We start from the raw sequence: 19,582 nt of genomic DNA, 5'->3' as shown, positions 1-19,582 counted from the left end.
TTAAGCTTAAGTTGTGTGAGATTTCTCTAACTGTGGTGATGAAAGGAGGGTCTCCTGCTCTCTAGAATTCTTTGGACTCTGGTATTCTAATCCAAGTTTTAAATTTCCCAGAGTTCCAAAGGTTGGTCCCGTTTATTTAGAAACTAAAAAGTATCTTATGATGAGAGAGGAGAGTCACCTTTTCCTTATTCTTAGTACATCATTAGGCTAAGAACTGGATTAAAACTTTCAAAAGACAATTGGCGCTCCACTCAACAACAGCAGAATGTTTGTTCTGTCACACATGGAACATCAACCAAGATAGACCATATCTTGAGTCATAAAACAAACCTTGTAAAATTTTTAAAAGTTGAAATAATAAATTTATGCCCTCTGACCATAATGGCATCAAACTAGAAATCAATAACAGAAAGGTAACAGGAAAATATCCAATACTTGGAAATTAACTCATGCCTAAATAATGTATAAGTCAAAGAAGAAATCTTAAGGGAAATTTAGGAATAAATTGTACTGATTTAAAATGAAAATACAGCATATTAAAATCTTTGGGACACAGTTAAAGCAGTGCTTAGAAGGAAATTTATTGCACTTAATGCTTATAATAAAAACGAAAACAAGAAATGTCTCAAATCGATAATGTAAGTTCACACCTCAAGAAACTAAACAAAGAAGTACAAACAAAATAAACCCAAGTAGGAAGAAGGAAGTAAATAAAAAAGATTAGAGTAAAAATCAATGACATTGATAACAGAAAAAACAATAGAGAAAATCAAACTAAAAGATTTCTTTTGAAAACATCAATAAAATTGATAAACGTCTAGCAAGATTGATTTTTAAAAAAACGAGAGAAGAAACAAACTACCAGTATCATGAATGAAAGAGGGAATATCACTACAGACCCCACAGACATTAAAAGGATGGTAAGAGACTACTACAAACAACTCAAGGCATATACACTTAAAACTCTAGTTAAAATGAACCTGTTCTCCTCCAAACCTACAAACTAACACACACATAGCAATATATAGAAAGAATAATACACCCCAACCAAGTGGGGTTTATTCCAGGAATTCTAGGCTGGCTCAGTATTTGAAAACCAATTAATGTAATCTATCATATTAACAGTCTTAAGAAGAAAAGCCACATGATCATAACAATTGACGCAGAAAACACATTTGACAGAATTCAACACCTATTCATGACAAAAACATGCAGCACACTAGGAATAGAAGGGAATTTCCCCACCTGATAAAGAGTATCTACAAAAAAAAAAAAAAACTAGAGCTAACATCATACTTAGTGGTGAAATACTGAATGCTTTCTGGAACAAGGCAAGGATGTCTGCTCTTTACCCCTCCTATTCAACATGGTACTGGAAGTCTTAGCTGGTGCAGTAAGGCAACAAAAGGAAATAAAAGGCATACAGACTGTAATGGAAGAAATAAACGTGTACCTATTTCCAGATAACTTAATTGTAATTGAAATCCCAAGGAGTCTACCAAAAAGAAAATACCTCCTAGAACAAATAAATGAGATTTTAATTTAGGAACGTCACTGGATACAAGGGCAACACAAATCATTCTTACTTCTATATGCTAGCAGTAAACAATGAGAAACCTAAATTGAAAACACAATACCATTTACAATCCCATCCACGAAAAGGAAATAGATATAAATCTAACAAAATATATGTAGGATTGGTATGCTGAAAACTACAAAATGCTTCTGAAAGAAAGAATACCTAAATAAATGGAGAGACATACCATATTTGTGGATTGGAAGACTCAGCATACTAAAGATGTCATTTCTCCCCCAAATTGATGGATATGTTTAACTTAATGCCTATCAAAATCCCAACATGGATCTTTATAAACATAGATAAGCTGCTTCTAAAATTAATGTGAAAAGGCAAAGGAAGTAGATTAGCCACAACAGTTTTGAAAAAGAAGAATATACTTGGAAGAATCAAACTATCTGATTTAAGATTTACTAGTTAGCTACAGTAATAGCGACTGTGTGGTTTGGGTTAAGGGATTGACACATCAATCACTGGAATAGAATACAGAGTCTTGAAATAGACTGGAATACAGAGTCCTGAAATAGACCCACAGGAGTGGTACAATAAACTGATTTTTTTTACAAATATGCAAAAGCAATTCAATGGAGGAAAGATAGTATTTTCAACAAATGATGCTGGAACAATTGGACATTAAAAGGCAAAAAAAAAGTCTTGACATAAAGTTCACACCTTTTACCAAAATTAACTCAAAATGGATTATAGATCTAAAATGTAAAACTGTAAAGCTTATAGAAGAAAACATACGTGAAAGTCATCATGACCTGAGGTTAGACAAAGAGTTCTTAAATATGACACCAAAGGCACAATCCAAAAAAGAAAAGTAAATAAATTAGGCTTCATCAGAATAAAAAATTTTGTTCTGTGGAAGACCTTGTTAAAATAAGAAGGCAAACTATACACTGGGAGGAAAGATTTGCAAATATCATATATGAAAAATACTTGTATCCAGGTATATAAAGAACACTTTGACCTTTATAGTAAGAAAACAAACATTCCAATTAGAATATGGACAAAAGATTTGAACAGACACTTCACCAAAGAGAATATGTGGACAGCAAATAAGCTCATGAAAAGATGTTCAACATCATTTTAGCCCTTAGGGAAATGCAGTTAAAACTACAATGAGGGGGCCGGCCCTGTGGTTGAGTGGTTAAGTTCATGCACTCCACTGTGGCGGCCCAGGGTTTCACCATTTTGGATCCTGGGCAAAGACATGGCACTGCTCATCAGGCATGCTGAGGCAGCATCCCACATGCCACAGCTAGAAGGACCCACAGCTAAAATATACAAGTATGTACTGGGGGGATTTGGGAAGAAAAAGCAGGGAAAAAAAAAAGAAGATTGGCAACAGTTGTTAGCTCAGGAGCCAATCTTTTTAAAAAAAAAAAAAAACTACAATGAGATATCACTACACATCTATCAGAGTGGCTAAAATAAGAATAGTGAAAATGCCAAAAGCTGGCAATGATACGGAGAAACTGGAACACATACCTCGCTGGAAGTAATGTAAAGTTGTAGAGCCACCCCAGAAAACATTTGGCAGTTTCTTATAAGGTTAAACATTAAGTTACCATATGGCCTAGCAATTGCATTTTTAGGCATATACTCAAGAGACTGCAAACATGTTCATACAAAACTGTGCACAAATATTCATAGTATTATTCAGCCAACTAGTGGAAACAACCCAAATGTCTGTCAGTTGATGAATGAATAAAGAATAGTGGTATTTGCATACAACAGAGCCATAAAAAGGAATGAAGTACTAATACATGCTACAACATGGATGAATCTTGAAAACATTATGCTAAGTTAAAGAAGCCAGATGTAAAAGGCCACAGATTTTATGGTTCTAGTTATATGAAATGTCCAGAATAGGCAAATCTTTAGAGACAGAGACAGGACATACAAGTCAGATAGACGGAGATTAAAATAATAGCTATATTACTGATAATGCCTAATTAGAGTAAGATTCATGGATCTAGAGCCCCATTTGGGCTACCTAAATCTATAAATTAAACTTATTACCTCCTCGCCCCCACTCCTACCTAACCGCTCTAACAAACTGCAAGGTAACCTTACCAAAGGAAAAAAGCAGATAGTATCTTTAGGATAGGGAGCTTGAAACAGAGAAAGGGGGCTCCTGGTTTAGTCTTTGGTTCTAGTTTCAGCAAATGATGAAGCCATTCTTTCTTCCTTGTGGAAAAGAGTGATAGGTGTAGCAAAGCCTGAAATATCTTTATTATTTTCAATCTTGTTGAATGGTAGTTCCATATGTGAGGTGTGGAATATCAGCTTTCCCCCTCAAAATTATTTCCTTTCAATTTGGCTGATATTTCTTGAGCATTTTTTACCATTTGTCATATACTGTGCCAGTCTATGGTACTATGGCACTACACTACGCCCTAGTGGGAAAGGTAAGTGACTGATGTTAGGATATTGTAAAGATGCCTGGACCAGGAACTTCTACCTTCAGTAGGATGACTGACTTTAAAGGACTCTCTGCTAAAAAAAGCAACTAGATCCTGAATGAAATTAATTTTTCCTGCTTTCTGGCCTAGCAGGAATTAACAGAAATCTCCAAGGAGAAAAATAAACCAAAAAACCATGAGCTAAACCTGGAGTGGTGAACAGCAAATCCCATTGTCTGTACCCTAATCAGGAGATAAGCTTTGGGCCAGCTTATATAGATGTATATAAGATGATATAGATATAGATGAATCTGAGACTTCCAATTTAAACCAGTCCAGAAACCCAGAAGAAAAATATTCTGCTTTGTGAACTTTAGTTTTTAAGCTATAAAATATGAATAATATTCACTTCACAGGGTTGTTCTGAGGTATCCAGTTCTGAAAATAGGGTTAATGAGGAGGGCAGTGTCTTGATGGGCTTATTGCTGGGTTTCATTTTGTAGATACAAACTGTTAGGGAGCCTTAGTCATCTGTATTTCTCTTCCCTCTGGCTATATAATTATTAAAATTAGAAAGATAATTTGCTGTCTGTGAAAGCTTAATTGGAATAATATGTGATGGAAATGTAAATTACTTAATTAGGAGTTAGGAGGACAATGAGATGAGAGGATATATCAACAAATGTTATTAGATTAAATTTATTCATCATTTGTTGAGTCCATGATACTACATAGGTACTAAAGCTACAGGATATAAAAATAAGTTATTCGGGCCAGCCCAGTGGTGCAGCGGTTAAGTTTGTATGTTCCACTTCGGCAGCCCGTGGCTCGCTGGTTTGGATCCTGGGTGCAGACCTATGTACTGCTTATTGAGTTATGCTGTGGCAGGCGTCCCACATATAAAGTGGAGGAAGATGGGCACAGATGTTAGCTCAGGGCCAGTCTTCCCCAGCAAAAAGAGGGGGAGTGGTGGCAGATGTTAGCTCAGGGCTAATCTTCCTCAAAAAAAAAAAGTTATTGTCTAATGGGGGAGAGAATAATCAAGTGCTCTGTGATATGCAGTAAAGTGACAGTATGTACAAAGTGCTATGGAATCATCAAAGAGGAGAGCAATGAACTCTCTCCAAGGTTTGGAGAGCAACACTGTTGAATTGTTCCAGTCTATGAAACTCCCTTACCTGCTAAAATACTTCCTGAGGGCCCAGTGAAAAATCAGGCAGATACTATAGAGGAATCTGCTCTCGAAAGATAGCTGCATGGGACAGTATCTGTGAGTTTTCTGTTCTTTTAACTGACTGCATTCCCCAATCATTTGCCACTTGCGTGGCAGAAAGCTTAAATGTTATGGTTTTGAAATGTCAAGGGACAGAGGTCAGGGATGGCAGAGCAGCAAGAAGTTAGAGAGGAATCCCCAGAAGCAAGAAAATCACAGGAAGGGTGAACCCCAAAATTAAAGTATAATCTCTGCCCAAGTCCTTGGCTGACAGCCAAATTAGGCAGGCAGAGGAGAGAACCACCCCCACCACTACCAAGGAGCCAGGTTAAAACCACAGCAGCTGGAAATCATAAGAACAAAGATATCAGCACCTCCTTTGTGCAAGGTAGGCAAAGCTTGCAGTTTGAGTTCAGGAAGATTAACTGTCTACTAGAACAACAACAACTACAAAAAGACAATTTTTAGAAGAACACAAATCATTACAGTTATTACCTACAATGCTCAGTTTTCAACCAAAAATTACTAAACCTGCAAAGAAACCAAGTGTGACCCATATTCAAAGGGAAAAAATGGTCAATCAATAGAAGCTTGACTCTGAGTGAGCCTGTGTTGGATTTAACAAAAACTTAAAAGTGATTATTATAAATACATTCAACCAATTAAAGAAAATATAGCATCAATTAGTGAATAGATAGAAAATCTCAACAGAGAAAACAAACTATAAAAAACAGAAGTTCGGGGGTTAAAAAATATAGTCATTGAAATTAAAAAAAAAAAACTTGATGGGCTCAACAGCATATTAGAAAAGAGAGCAGGCTGGGAAAAAAACAGTGAAGTTCAAGATAGAACAATAGAAGCCACTCAATTTTAAGAGTGGGGAAAAAGATGGAATAAAATTGGATAGTACCTCAGAGATCTGTAGGAAAATATCAAGCAATTCAAAATATGTGTAATTAGAGTCTTAGAAGGTGTGGTGGGAATAAGTTGTAGTAAAATTTTTGAAGAAATAATGACTGAAATTTTCTCACATTTGGTGAAAAAAATAATAACTTAGAGATCCTAGAAGCACAACAGACTCAAGGCAAGATAAACACAAAGAAAACCATTCCTTGAGTGTCCAGAGAAAAATGATATGTAACGTAGAGGAACCAATAGTGCAATTAACAGCTGACTTCTTATCAGAAACTGTGGAGGCCAAAAGACTTTGGACTGACATGTTCAATTGATGGAAGAAAGAAACCTTTAGCCAAGAATTCTATATCTGGCCAAATTATCCTTCTAAAATAAAGGCAAGATAAAGACATTTTCAGATAAACAGAGACTGAGAAAATTTATCACTAGCAGACCTGCACTATAAGAAATTTTAGCTGAAGGGAGATGACACCAAGTAGAAACTTGGATCTACACAAAGAAATGAAGAGAACTAGAATTTGTAAATACATATGTGAAAAGAAAATAATTTTTCTTTTATTACTTTCCTTAAAAGACAAGTAACTGTTGAAAGTAAAAATAATTATACTATATTAGTGAGTTCATAATGTATATGGATGTAATATATATGACAACAAAAACAAAGGATGGAGCACAGAGTAAATGGAATATTTTGTAAGGTTGCTACATTTTTATCTTAAGTATTTTAATATTTTTTTTCTAAGTACATGAATAAATTGAATTTGGGTACTGTAAACCTACAAACAACTACTAAAAATATAATGAAAAGAAATACAGCTAGAAAACCAACAGAGGAATAAAAATGAATACCAAAATATAAATGTGATTAACTCAAAAGGAGGTGGGATGGGAGGAACAGAGAAATAATGAACAGATAGGGCAAATAGGAAACAAATGGCATGATTGTAGATTTAAAAGCAAATATGTCAACAATTAAGTGTAAATGGACCAAAAACTCTAATCAAAAGGCAGAGAGAGACTGGACAAAAAAGCAGTAGCCAACTATGTGCTGTCTATGTGAGATGCACTTTAACACAAAGATACATGGAGAATAAAAGGATAAAAATATACCTTGCAAACAATATGCATAAGAAATTTGGAGTGGCTCTATTAATACCAGAAAAAAATAGACATCAATATAAGGAGGATTGCTGGAAACTAAGAGGGATGCTTCTTAATGATAAAGGGTTAATACATTAAGAAGATATAACAATTTATAAGTGTATGTGCACCTAATAAACAGAGTTTGAAAATATATGAAGCAAAAACTAAGCTAAAGGGAGAAATAGTCAAAGCCACAGTCATAACTGGACACTTGAATACACTTCTCTCAGTAATTGATAGCACAACTGGATCCCCCCAAAAGTAAAGTAATCAAAGATCTGAAAGCCAGTATCAACAGCCGTGACTTAAAGGCATTTGTAGAACTATATCCAACAACTGCAGAAGGCCCATCTTTTTTCAAGCGCACAAGGAACACTGAGCAAGAGGGCCATGTATTAGGACATAAAACAAGTCTTAATGTATTGAAATCTTACAGGGTTTGTTTTCTGATCATAATGAAAGTAAATTTCAACTACAAGATAATTAAATGACTATATACACTAAAAACTGTCAGATTAAGCTACAGCAATACTTAGAGGGAAATTTTAGCTTTCAATGATAATATTAGAAAAGAAAAATTTTGAAAATCAATTAAGTAAGCTTCTACATTAAGCTAGAAAAAGAGGGACAAATTAAATCCACAGTTAAGTAGAAGGAAGGAAACAATAACAGCAAATAAATAAATAGCACATGAAAAGCCTGGTTCTTTGGAAAAAATAAATAAAATTGATAAACTTCTAGCTAGACTGATCAGGGACAAAAATGCAGAGGATACAAGTTAATATTTGGAATAAAAAAAGGGAATTGGGAATAAATCTATATAGAATTAAAAAGATAATAAGGGACTATTATGAACAATTTTATACTAATAAATTTGACAGTTTAGATGAAATGGAAAAATTCCACAAGTCACAAAACTAACACAAGAAGAAATGGAAAATGTTAATAGCCCTATGTCTACTAAAAAAATTGAATTTGTGATTAAAAGCTTTCCTACAGGGGCCGGCTCCATGGCTGAGTGGTTAAGTTCGCACGCTCTGCTGTGGCGGCCCAGGGTTTGGATCCTGGGTGCAGACATGGCACCGCTCGTCAGGCCACGTTGAGGCAGCGTCCCATATCCCACAACTAGAAGGACCTGCAACTAAAATATACAACTGTGTATGGGGGGCGGTTTGGGGAAATAAAGCAGAAAAAAAAAAAAAGATTGGCAACAGTTGTTAGCCCAGGTGCCAATCTTTAAAAAAAAAAAAACTTTCCTACAAAGCACACTTCAGGCCCAGATAGCTTCACTAGTGATTTCTATCAAGCATTGAAGGAAGAGATAGTACCAATCCAACACAACCTAAATAGAGACGGTGGGAATCTTTCCCAAGTCATTGTGTGAGGCCAGTTTTATTCTGATAGCAAAACCAGTAAAAGAAATTAAAGAATAGAAAACTACAAGCTAATGTCCCTCATGTATATGCAAAAATTCTTAACAAAGTCTTGATATATTAAACCCAATAATAAAGGAAAAGGATAATACATCGTAACCAAGTGGAGTTTTCCCCAGGATTAATTTAACATTAGAAAAACAATGAATGTAATTTTTGATATTAATAGGACAAAGGAAAAAATCATAAGATATCTCAACAGCTGCAGAAAAACCATTTGACAAGATTTAACAACCATTCCCAATTAAAACTCAGAGCACTAGAAAAAGAAGGGGACTTCCTCAACCTGATATGGGGCATCTTTGAAAACCCCACAGCTAGCATTATTCTTAATGATGAAAGTCTGAAATGTCTGCTTTCAGCACTTCTTTTGAGAATTATACTGAATGTCTTAGCCATTACAATAGGCAAGAAAAAGAAATAAAAGGCATACAGATTGGAAAGGAAGAAGTAAAACTTCTTTATTTGCAGAGGACATGATTTTTTTATATGGAAAACCCTAAGGAATGTACCAAAAAAGGTACTTAACTAGTAAGTGAATTTAGCAAGGTCGGATGATACAGGGATAATACATAGAAATCAATAGTATTTCTATATACTAGCAATGAATAATTGACAACAAAATGACAAAAAACTATTTCCATTTTCAGTATCATTAAAAAACTTTGAATTCTTTGGGATAAAGAAAGAGGTCTGTATAGATGCAGTGAGGATATGAGGGAGGAAATGATTAATCTGGAATGAGAAGTGATCTGGAAGGATTTCACACACAGTGATATCTGTGCTGAATCTTGAAAGACAAGAAACTTCCAAATAATCAAAGGGATAATAATCATTCCAGGCAAAAGAAAGAACATAAGCAAACGTAAACAAAGATAAAGATACCTGAGAAAGTGTGGCACATTTAGGGATCTGTAGTAGTTCTGTATGATTTGATTATGTGAGGAGTGAGAGTAGTCAGGGAAAGTTAAATGCAGGCCTTATTGCAAAGGACCTTATGAGTCTTACTAAGGCATTTGTCCTTTATCCTGTAGCTGATATGGTGGGTATTCAGTGGGAGAGACATGGTAATCTTGCATTTTAGCAGTTGGCAACGGAAGAGGAGTTAAGTTCAGGTCCTCTCTGGCTTTGCAACTATTTATATTGAGTTCAGCTAACAGTAGAGAACCACTGAAGGCAGTGATACTATATGGCTGCTTCTTAGGGATGAGGCATTAGCTTTCACCAAGCAATCCCTATTCTAGGATGAGGTGCATGCCAACTTCTCACCTGACCCACCCAGAATCCTTTGCCCTGCTTTGGTGTCATTGACAATGGTGACTATCATGTCTATTAAGAGAAATAGCATGGTAGCTGTGGTAGCAGCAATGGCATTGCTAGCCCAGGAATTGGTACCTAACATACCAGTGGCAGTGGTACCCAACCAGGTGAGGAGACATCTGGAAGGTTGAGCAATATCATTCCATGCTCACGGCACAGAGGTTGGTTATAGTGCCTCTGGCTGGCATGATCACACTTTATGAACTGCCTAATCATTTTGCACTCTGAGTATCAGGATGAAGATAGGAGGTTTTCCAGTAATTATTAGCGTTAGGGCTCAGATTTACACTGTTGGTTTTATAACCCTTATTGTATTGTCCTCCATATCTGACTATAGGTTGATTATATATTGAATGAAGTTATATATTCCTAAGGCCGTAACAGGGAAAGAAGGAAACAGACCTGGGTTTGAATGTCTGTCTCTGCTACTTAGCTGTATAATCCTTAGGTAAATAACCTAATCTCTCTGAACTCCAGTTTTCCCATCTGTGTAATGGAGATGACAATGCCTACCTGATAGAGTCAGTGTGAAAATTAAAGACATAAAAGCACTCAACATGTTCTTAAAATGTGGTAGATTCTCTTATATTAGCTTCCCTTCCTCTTTAGCTTCTGTTGCAGGTTATCCTGTGTATTTGCTTTTCCGAACAAAGGTTGCGTTTTACTTTGTGACTGAAAGTTGAAATCTTCCCTACTACTCCTCTGTCCACCTTTGGGTCAGAAAACATTTCCCACTATGCCCTTAGTTATGTGCATGTGGCGTTTGAATGATTTAAGAAGGTATAGAAATTGACAGCTTTGACAGTAGCAAAATTTTAACCAAAGGAAATAAATTAATGTTTATGTTAATACGATATATATAAATTGTTACTGAGATGAAAAAGCAAAATATGCTTATCCTTAAAAGCTAAGATTTAAGTCTTCTTAGATAAAGCTGAAACTCCTTGCTTGACCTCTTATCTTCTCACAATCCTTCAACAGGACTTCATTGACTTAACTAGAGAAACGAGACCAAGGGCAAAGGATCGCAATGGACTCTGTGTGATTGACCTGACAAGAACTGAGGAAGAAAATAGACCTATTGCCACTCTTGACTTGACTCTAGAACCTGTTACTCCCTCACAGAAGGAGCCAGCCAATCTTCAAACATGTGCCAGCCTCTCCAGCAAAGAGGTAATGGAAGGGCGAGTGGACAGAAGCTCTCGGCCTGCAGCACGGAGAATCATTAACAGCGATCCTGTGGATTTGGACCTTTTGGAAGAAACCGCATTTGAAGGTCCCCAACCCCCTGCATCCATCAGTGGGAATTCTGTTTATCCAGTGGAGCCAAATTGTAGCTCAACCACGTTCAAAGGTGACCTCAGCTTCTTGGCAAGCCTACAGCTGTCTTCAGATGTTCACTCCCTCTCCCCAAAAAGCAATAATGGTAGCAGCTGCAATCAAAGGGCACCCTTGCCATGCCCACAGCAAGATGTGCCTTGTCCGCCACAGGCCTTGCCCTGCCCACTGCAAGCCTTGCCATGCACACTGCGAGCCTCACCATGTCCACCACGAGCCTCCTCATGCCCACCGCGAGCCTTGTCATGCCCATCACAGACCATGCAGTGCCAGCTGCAAACTATGCCTCACCTGCCTCAAGAAGTGCCATGCCCTCCTCAAGATGTGCCATGCCCTCAGAACATGCCATGCCCTCAGCAGAATATGCCAAGCCCACCTCAGGACTCATCATGGTGTCCTCAACACTCACCAAGCCCACCTCAAGACACATCCTGCCCACCTCAAGACTCACTTTGCCCACCTCAAGACTCATTTTGCCCACCTCAAGACTCACTCTGCCCATCTCAAGACTCTCTGGGCCTACCTCAGGATGTACCAGGCCCACCTCAAAACATACCATATCCACAAGATGTGGCACACCTACAAGTTATGCCACAGTCACCAGGAAACGTGCCACAGTCACCAGGAAATGTGCCACAGTCATCAGGAGACATGCCACAGTCACCAGCAGATGTTCCACAGTCACCCAGAGATGTGCCACAGTCACCAGCAGACATGCCACAGTCACCAGGAGACGTGCCACAGTCACCAGCAGATGTGCTACAGTCACCAGGAGATGCGCCACGGTCACCAGGAAGTGTGCCACATTCACCTAGAGAAGTCTCACACTTACCAGGACATGTGCCATGTTCACCTGGAGACATACCACACTTGCTGGGAAACATGCCACACTCACTTGGAGACTTGCCTCTCTTACCACAAGACAGGCTTGACTCTCCCCAAAATGACATAGAGAACCGTGACACTCCTATGGATATCTCAGCTCCATCCTCTCCAAGCTGCTCTCCCAGCCCACAGTCTCCACAGTCTAAAATTTCCCTAGAGAAAGTTTCTTGGCTCTCTGCCACAGAAACTCCAGCCAGAAAAGAGATATCACTGTCAGAGCCTGCCAACCCCGGGTCTGCCCAGGTACAAGCACGAACACCACAAGGTGGATTGTTCAACAGACCATGCCTGCATAGACTGAAGTACTTCTTACGACCTCCGGTGCATCACCTCTTCTTCCAGACACTAATACCAGATAAAGACACAAGAGAGGTGAGCTAACATATCTTCCCCTAGGGATTAGGTGTCCTTGTGTAAGTTTAGTATAAGGGTAGTATGCTGTAAGGAGTCCATGCACAAGAGGACAGGCCCAGTATAAATTTAACGTTTTTCTCTCTCCCTCACTTTTGGAACCATTCGGTATAGAGTCAGATCTGGATTCAAAGTTCAGACTCACACTTAAAAACTGGTACTGTAGAAGTCACTTTGCCTTTCTGAACCTTAGCTTTCCTAACTGTAAAATGGAGATAAGAACATACCTCACAGGATCATTAAATGAGATAACAATGTAAAGTGCCTGTTAGAGTGTCTGGCTCATCATAGGCCTTCATCAAATATTTCTGTTCAGTTCCTATGCTTTTATTACAGCTCCCATATCACAGAGATAGTAATACTCTTACCACTTCAGTGCCTTCAAGATTATTGCTATCTGACTTGTGGAGGGGGGTGGGGGGATTCACTTTTAAGATTTTTGTAGGAATGCTACTTCCTGTTGGTCTTCATTGATCTGTGAAAACTAAGCCAGATATGTAAGAAAGAAAAATTCTGGCTAATTCCCACAGTATGAAGCTATTTTCTCATTATTCATAACCACATTCCAACGTTAAGAAGACTGGCTTGAAGTAGTTGAAGAAGTCACAAAGTACATTCTCTTTGTTGGAGCAATCGGTGATTCAGCTTACCACGTGTCAGGGATTCACATTGATTTGGCCTTGGAGAGTGAATTTTTTCTCTCGTTTTAATTGTCATATCTTCTCATATGTTTTATGTCTTCTTGCGAATGACTCCCCAACCGCTAGCTCATTCGTTTTGCTATGGGTTTGCCTCAGGTTGGTGATACATCTGTCCATTATCAAGAGTGCTTGAGACTGGAGAGAGCTGTTTCCCTAATCAAGGCTATAGTGCTTTGTAGGTGCCACATGACTAAAGAAGCCATTGTAGATGCAGATGGGGAGACCACACCCCCTTCTGTGTACACATACTTGGATAATGAAGTGGCAGTTTGGCTAGACAAAGTGGATTTTTCTTCTTTATCTTAATTTCTTACCTTCTTAAAGGACCTCAGCCATCTAGAATACACCTATAAATCTTTTCTGTGTCTCCTATGATTCTTTTGGGCTTTTAATGAGTACTTCTTCACTAGGTCATTTTCCCCCAGAACTTCTCAGCCAGTCCTTACACTGCCACTTACCAGCACTGGTCTCAAGTCCTCTGAGTATCATTTTGTTTAGCTCTGAAACAAGTCGTAATGTCCATATCATAGAGATGTTTGACTTAAACACATAAAGCACAAAGCCAGCTTTCAGGGCCTATGAAAGTGCTCTATAAATATTAGTTCCCCTTAAGGATACAGGCATCAAAGCAATTTATAAATTTTATCTATTTGTAGATGTCTCCATTTGTAGGCAAGAAATGAATAAACAGGGTCAAGATTATAAAGTGCACACATAAAATAGTCACCAATGATTTTTGTTCTTCTCTTATCTTCTCTCACTCTTAATTCTCCTTAAATGCCATTTACAGTATTGGTCTCTCATCAGCAAGATCAGGGGTTACCCTCAGGTGATTTGAGACATGAGGAAAGCTAACTAGACTTCTCTTCTCCAGAAGATTTCCTAGAAGGACAATTCCAGCCATCACTATTTTACTGTTATACATAAGCTGTTAAATCTCTGTTTGGTTGGTGTTTTAAAATCAATATTTATTCTCATATTTTAAAAATACTTAATATAAAACACTTTAAAATATAAAAATAATTACCATGGTTCTATCAGCATTTATTATTGTTAATAATTTGGTGTATTTCTTTCCCAGTTGCTTTTTTACACATAGACATTTTACATTTTTTAATAATTGAAATTGTTAGCAAAAATATATTTATTGTTGTTGGTTTTGTTGTTTATAGAGAGCACAGGTTTAGAGGGTAGCTCTGGAGTTATACCACCCATATGTGAAACCAGCTTTTGCCATTTGTTGCATGACAAATGCTTACTCTCTAAATCTCAGTTTCCTATCGTTATCTATAAAATAGAAATAATAATAGTACGTATTTCTTAGGGTTGTGAGAATTAAATGAGGATAAGTTAAATGTTCAAAAATTGTTGTTATATTCCTATATCAAACAAACTTTTTAATGTTTGTTTTTCTTCTGATTATGAAAGTCTATTCTGGAAAAATTGAAAAATACGAAAGAGCTTATTGGGGAAAAGTCATCCATAATTCCACCATCCAGATAATAGGAAACCACTTTTTCACATCTTCTCTCCCAGTCTTTTTATCCATACTTTATTTGCAGCCGGGGGGGGGGAGGGGGGGGGGGGCGGGGGGCAACTTAATATTTACTGTTGACTCAAAAAAAATCAACAAAATGGGATTCTTCTCCTAACAACAAAATATATTTGAAGCGACTTTCTTCATCTTTATTTTACTATCTAATGTAGTATCATAACTGCCCCTAAATATCTTCTCACCCTCACTCCAAAATCAACTTAGGCTGGCTCTTGATTCTTTCGCACTTCCCTTTTATGCTATATTTTAACACAGATGAAATCATGTTATATATAGAACTTTAAATTCTTATTTTTTAACTTAATATAAGCATTTTCCATGTCATTAAAAGTTTTTTAGATAAGCCTTTCCAGTCTCTTCTTTTAAAATTACAAATATTTCAAATGCATGGAAAATGTTGCTGTCTTCGACGTGTTCCAGAACCTCTTGTTTTTATGTCTGTAGAAACCCATCCTAATTTCTTTCTTTTTATGTCTACAGAGCAAGGGTCAAAAATTAGAACCCATCCCTCATCGAAGACTAAGAATGGTAACAAACACCATTGAAGAAAATTTTCCCCTGGGGACTGTGCAGTTTTTGATGGACTTTGTGTCACCCCAGCATTACCCACCCAGAGAAATTGTGGCTCATATCATCCAGAAAATCCTTCTCAGTGGCTCTGAGACCGTGGATGTCCTAAAGGAGGCCTACATGCTTCTCATGAAAATTCAACAGTATGAACCTTAGATGTTGATGAATCTTCTAGGGAACCTGAACTCGGGGCACAGCTTTCTCTTGCCTAAGTTTTATTCAGCTAACCATTAGAGAGGATGACTTAGTATGTTAGTGTTATTTGGATTGCAAGTGACAGGAAACCCAGTCCAAACTGGCTTTAACAGCTGGTAAAAGAGAATTTAATGACTCATGTTACTAGAAACCTAAGAATGAGATGTGACTCAGTTCAGTTCAAAAATTGAACTGATCCATTTTTCAGCTCTGCTTTGCTTCTGTTTTCGGGCTCCATAGGTATTCTTCTCAGCCTCCAGCTTTTATGATAGTCTCAGTGGGAGAGAGTCCACTTCCTTTATAATCACAGAAAAGTTCTGAAATTGAGTCTTGTAGGCTTTAATTGGTATAACATAAGATGTGAGCCCATCTTTGAGTAAATCACTGTGGACTGAGGGGTAGAATATCATGATTGGGTCAACATGCTTCACAGGCTTCATCCCAGGGTCCTAGTAGGTAAAGCCAGTGGGCTAAGAGTAATAAAGAGTTGATTTCTTCAAAGTAAAATTGGGGGTACTAATGCCTCCCAAAGTGGATACTGGGTAGCAAAAAAACAATGAAGTTCCACTACCCTCAGATGACATAGTATTGTATCAAAGGGTGAGCAAGAGCACTGAGGATAAGAGGAGGCTTCACACTTCTATCATCTTCCAGATCTCTTCCCTTGTTCCACAAGACTCTCTAGAATTCTAATTGATGTCCTTTGACTTTCAGGCTACATCCAGCTAATGCCAAGACAGTGGAGTGGGACTGGAAGCTGCTCACTTATGTCATGGAGGAAGAGGTAACGTAACAATTATGAGGGTGTATCTTCTGCAGAGGAAGTTTTAACTAGAAACAAAAATGACAGCAAATTTGGTAGTAAAGTCTTTACCATTATTCCCTCCTTACACTCCCACCCCCACCCAAAAATTTCTATTGAAATGATATGTGCTGTCTTCCAATTCAAGATTGAATACTTTCATTTATCCCTCTCCTTCTTGAGATCCCATTAAAAATAATAGTGAAGAATAGAGAAGGTTATAAATCCATGGCAATGAAAATATGGAGGACAATGGATTTGAATGAAGACTAGAAGATCTAAAGGAAATGTAAGAGTGATGATTGATGAAGCTAAGCAGAGAAAGCCTCAGGCTAGAACACATGTGTAAGGGGCTACAGCCAAGGAGGAAGGAAATCTTCCCTTTAGAGCAGAGGCTTTGGACTCAGAAACACAATATATAAAAAGGTTGGAGTCAGATATGGGCTGTAAATTTGTTGAAAGTTTGTAGATGGAACTGACAACCTCTCTATTCTTATACAGAAAGTTCAGTCACCAAGTTATCTACTCTTCAGGCAAAAAGTCAAAGGATTCATTGCCTAAAGAAATTGAGTGAACCATCTGTCATAAATGAAGGCAGCTAGTATAAGTTGGTGCTCCAGAAAAAAAATCATCTGCATTCTGACCTTTAGGGATCCATAAATTTAATTGCCAGCTTTCTGTTCTGCTCATGCAAAAGCATGTGAATGGAACAAATTATTTTCAATTTAGAATTCTGTACTCAGCCAAACTATTAGTCAAGTGTGAGGGTAGAATAAAGACATTTCCAAACATGTGGGAACTTGAAAAAAATATCTCCACATGCCATTTCTTAGGAGGTTACTTGAAGGTATGTATCGAAAAAGTGGGAGAATAATCAAAAAAGAGGGAGGTTTGGTCTGGCCCTGTGGCCAAGTGGCTAAAGTTCCATGCACTCCACCTCGGCAGCTTGGGTTTGCGGGTTTGGATCCTGGGCATGGTCCTACTCCACTCATCAGCCATGCTGTGGAAGCATCCCACATGTGAAGTAGAGGAAGATTGGCACAGCAGTTAGCTCAGGGCAAATCTTTCTCAAGCAAAAAAGAGGAAAGTTGGCAACAGATGTTAGAGCAAATCTTCTTCACCAAAAAAAAAAAAAGAGAGAGGCACTAGATCTAATCCAGGAAAGTAGTAAAGAGAAGTCCTAAGATTACAGCAAATAGTTGACCTAGACAGCAGTCAGTCCATGTTGGAGCAAAGTAACATAGGGCTTTAAGAAAGAATGATCTGGGAAACATCACCAAGATGGTAGACAAGGAAGCTCCAGGCCCTTGTTCCCCCATGGAGACACCAAATTAACAACAACATATGGACCAATATACTTGTGTGAAAACTCTACAGACCATTTGGGAAGCTGTAGTACCCAGGCCATGCATAACCAAGACGGGACTCCATTCAAAGGAGTAAGAAAGTTTGTAGTATTTTGTGTGCCCATGCCACTCCCCTTACCCAAGATAGCATGGTGCAACTGGGAGGAAATCTCCCATATCCCAGCTCCTCCCTTGGGATGGAAACAAAAGAGTGGACTTTGAGTCCAGTGTTCTGGCTTGGTAGGGGGCTTCCCAAGGGATAGTGTCTGCCTTGCCTGACTCAGAGCACTGATAGGAATGGTGGCATAGTTTGGAAGTTGCTGAAAAGAGAGGCAAGCACTCTGGCACGTTAGAGCTGCAGAGAGTATGCAGTTCCACAGACAGGTACCAGGGGAGCAAGAGACTGTAGGCTCCTGAGAAGAAATAGGAACAAGCCACTTAGGAAATTAAGACAGATAAAAGCACATGCACAAGCCTAGAGAAACACATCCTCAGGGAAGATGAGACATCCCAGAATCTCTAGCCAGGCTTATTGGTGAAGGTCTTGCCCTGCATGAACTCAGTGGATAACAACTGGGAAAGGTAGTTGTTTTTCCAAATGCTCAAATCTCAACAAAAGACTACTAAGAAACAGGAGAATATGACCTAATCAAAGGAAGAAAATAAAGCTCCAGAAACTGACCCTAAAGAAACACAGATCTCTCAATTTCCTGACAAAAAATTTTCTAAACTATCTTAAAGATTCTCAAGGAACTAAAAGTGAACACCGATAGAGAACTAAATGAAGCAGGAAAATGATATATGAACAAAGGCAGAATATTAAAAAAAAAACTGTAGGAAAGAATAAAACATATTTTTGAGCTGAAAAATACAATGACTGAACTGAAAAATTCACTAGAGGGGTTCAACAGCAGACTTGATCAGGTAAAAGAAAAAAATCAGTGAACTTGAAGAAAGATCATTTGAAATCTTTGAGACAGAGGAGCAAAAAGAAAACAGAGTGAAGGAAATTGAAGAGAGCCTAAGGGACTATAGGACATCATTAAGTGCATTATGGGAGTCCCAGAAGGAGAAGAGAGAAAGGAGCAGAGAGCTTATTTGAAGAAATAATGACCAGAAACTTTCCAAATCTGAGAAAAGAAATAGACATAAAAATTCGAGAAACTCAACTCCAATGAGGATAAACCAAAGAGACCTATACCAAGACACGTTATAATCAAACTGTCAAAAGTCAAAGACAGAATTTTGAAAACAGCAAGGAAAAAGTGACTCTGTCACATAGAAGGGAGTTTGTATACGATTATCAGCAGATTCTCAGCAAAACCTTGCAGGTCAGAAGGATGAATGTATTCAAAGTGCTGAAAGAAAAAAGCTGTCAACCAAGAATACTATATCTGGCAAAACTGTCATTCAGAAATAAGGGAGAGCAGCAAGAGGGAAGCGGCATGTAACATACAAGATCCTCAATAAGATTATCAACAGATTCTCTTCAGAAACTTGGGAGTCCAGAAGACAGTGGCCAATATATTCAAAGTGCTAAAGAATAAAACTCAGCTAAGATTCCTTAATCTAGCAAAACTGTTGTTCAAAAATTAGGGAGAAATAAAGACATTCCCAAATAAACAAAAGCTGAAGGAGTTCATTACCACTTACCCTGCCCAGCAAGAAATGCTGAAGGGAGGCCTGTAGGGTAAAATGAAACACTAAAGAGTAACTTGAAGCCATATGAAGAAATAAAGATGTCAATAAAGGTAAATACATGGGCAAT

The 19,582-nt window shown here is 37.9% G+C and overlaps 1 protein-coding gene across 4 annotated transcripts in view; it reads left to right on the top strand.

Annotated features, from left to right (window-relative positions):
- Nucleotides 1-19,582, top strand: part of SIMC1 (SUMO interacting motifs containing 1) — a 97,619-nt gene that overhangs the window by 38,108 nt on the left and 39,929 nt on the right. For all 4 annotated transcript variants that reach the window (XR_006532579.2, XM_044777638.2, XM_044777639.2 and 1 more), the window contains exons 2-4: nt 10,993-12,606; nt 15,382-15,614; nt 16,381-16,450. Coding sequence is in view for 3 of the 4 variants with exons in the window: in XM_044777638.2 (XP_044633573.2) it covers nt 10,993-12,606; nt 15,382-15,614; nt 16,381-16,450 (1,917 nt within the window). In the remaining variant the exon portion in view is untranslated. The remainder of the gene's footprint in view (nt 1-10,992; nt 12,607-15,381; nt 15,615-16,380; nt 16,451-19,582) is intronic.

This window comes from Equus asinus, chromosome 9 (genome assembly GCF_041296235.1).
Source record: "Equus asinus isolate D_3611 breed Donkey chromosome 9, EquAss-T2T_v2, whole genome shotgun sequence".
In the NCBI taxonomy this organism is placed as follows: domain Eukaryota; kingdom Metazoa; phylum Chordata; class Mammalia; order Perissodactyla; family Equidae; genus Equus; species Equus asinus.
Note: the sequence above shows the minus strand (reverse complement) of the source record. Positions and strands in the feature narration are given on the sequence as shown.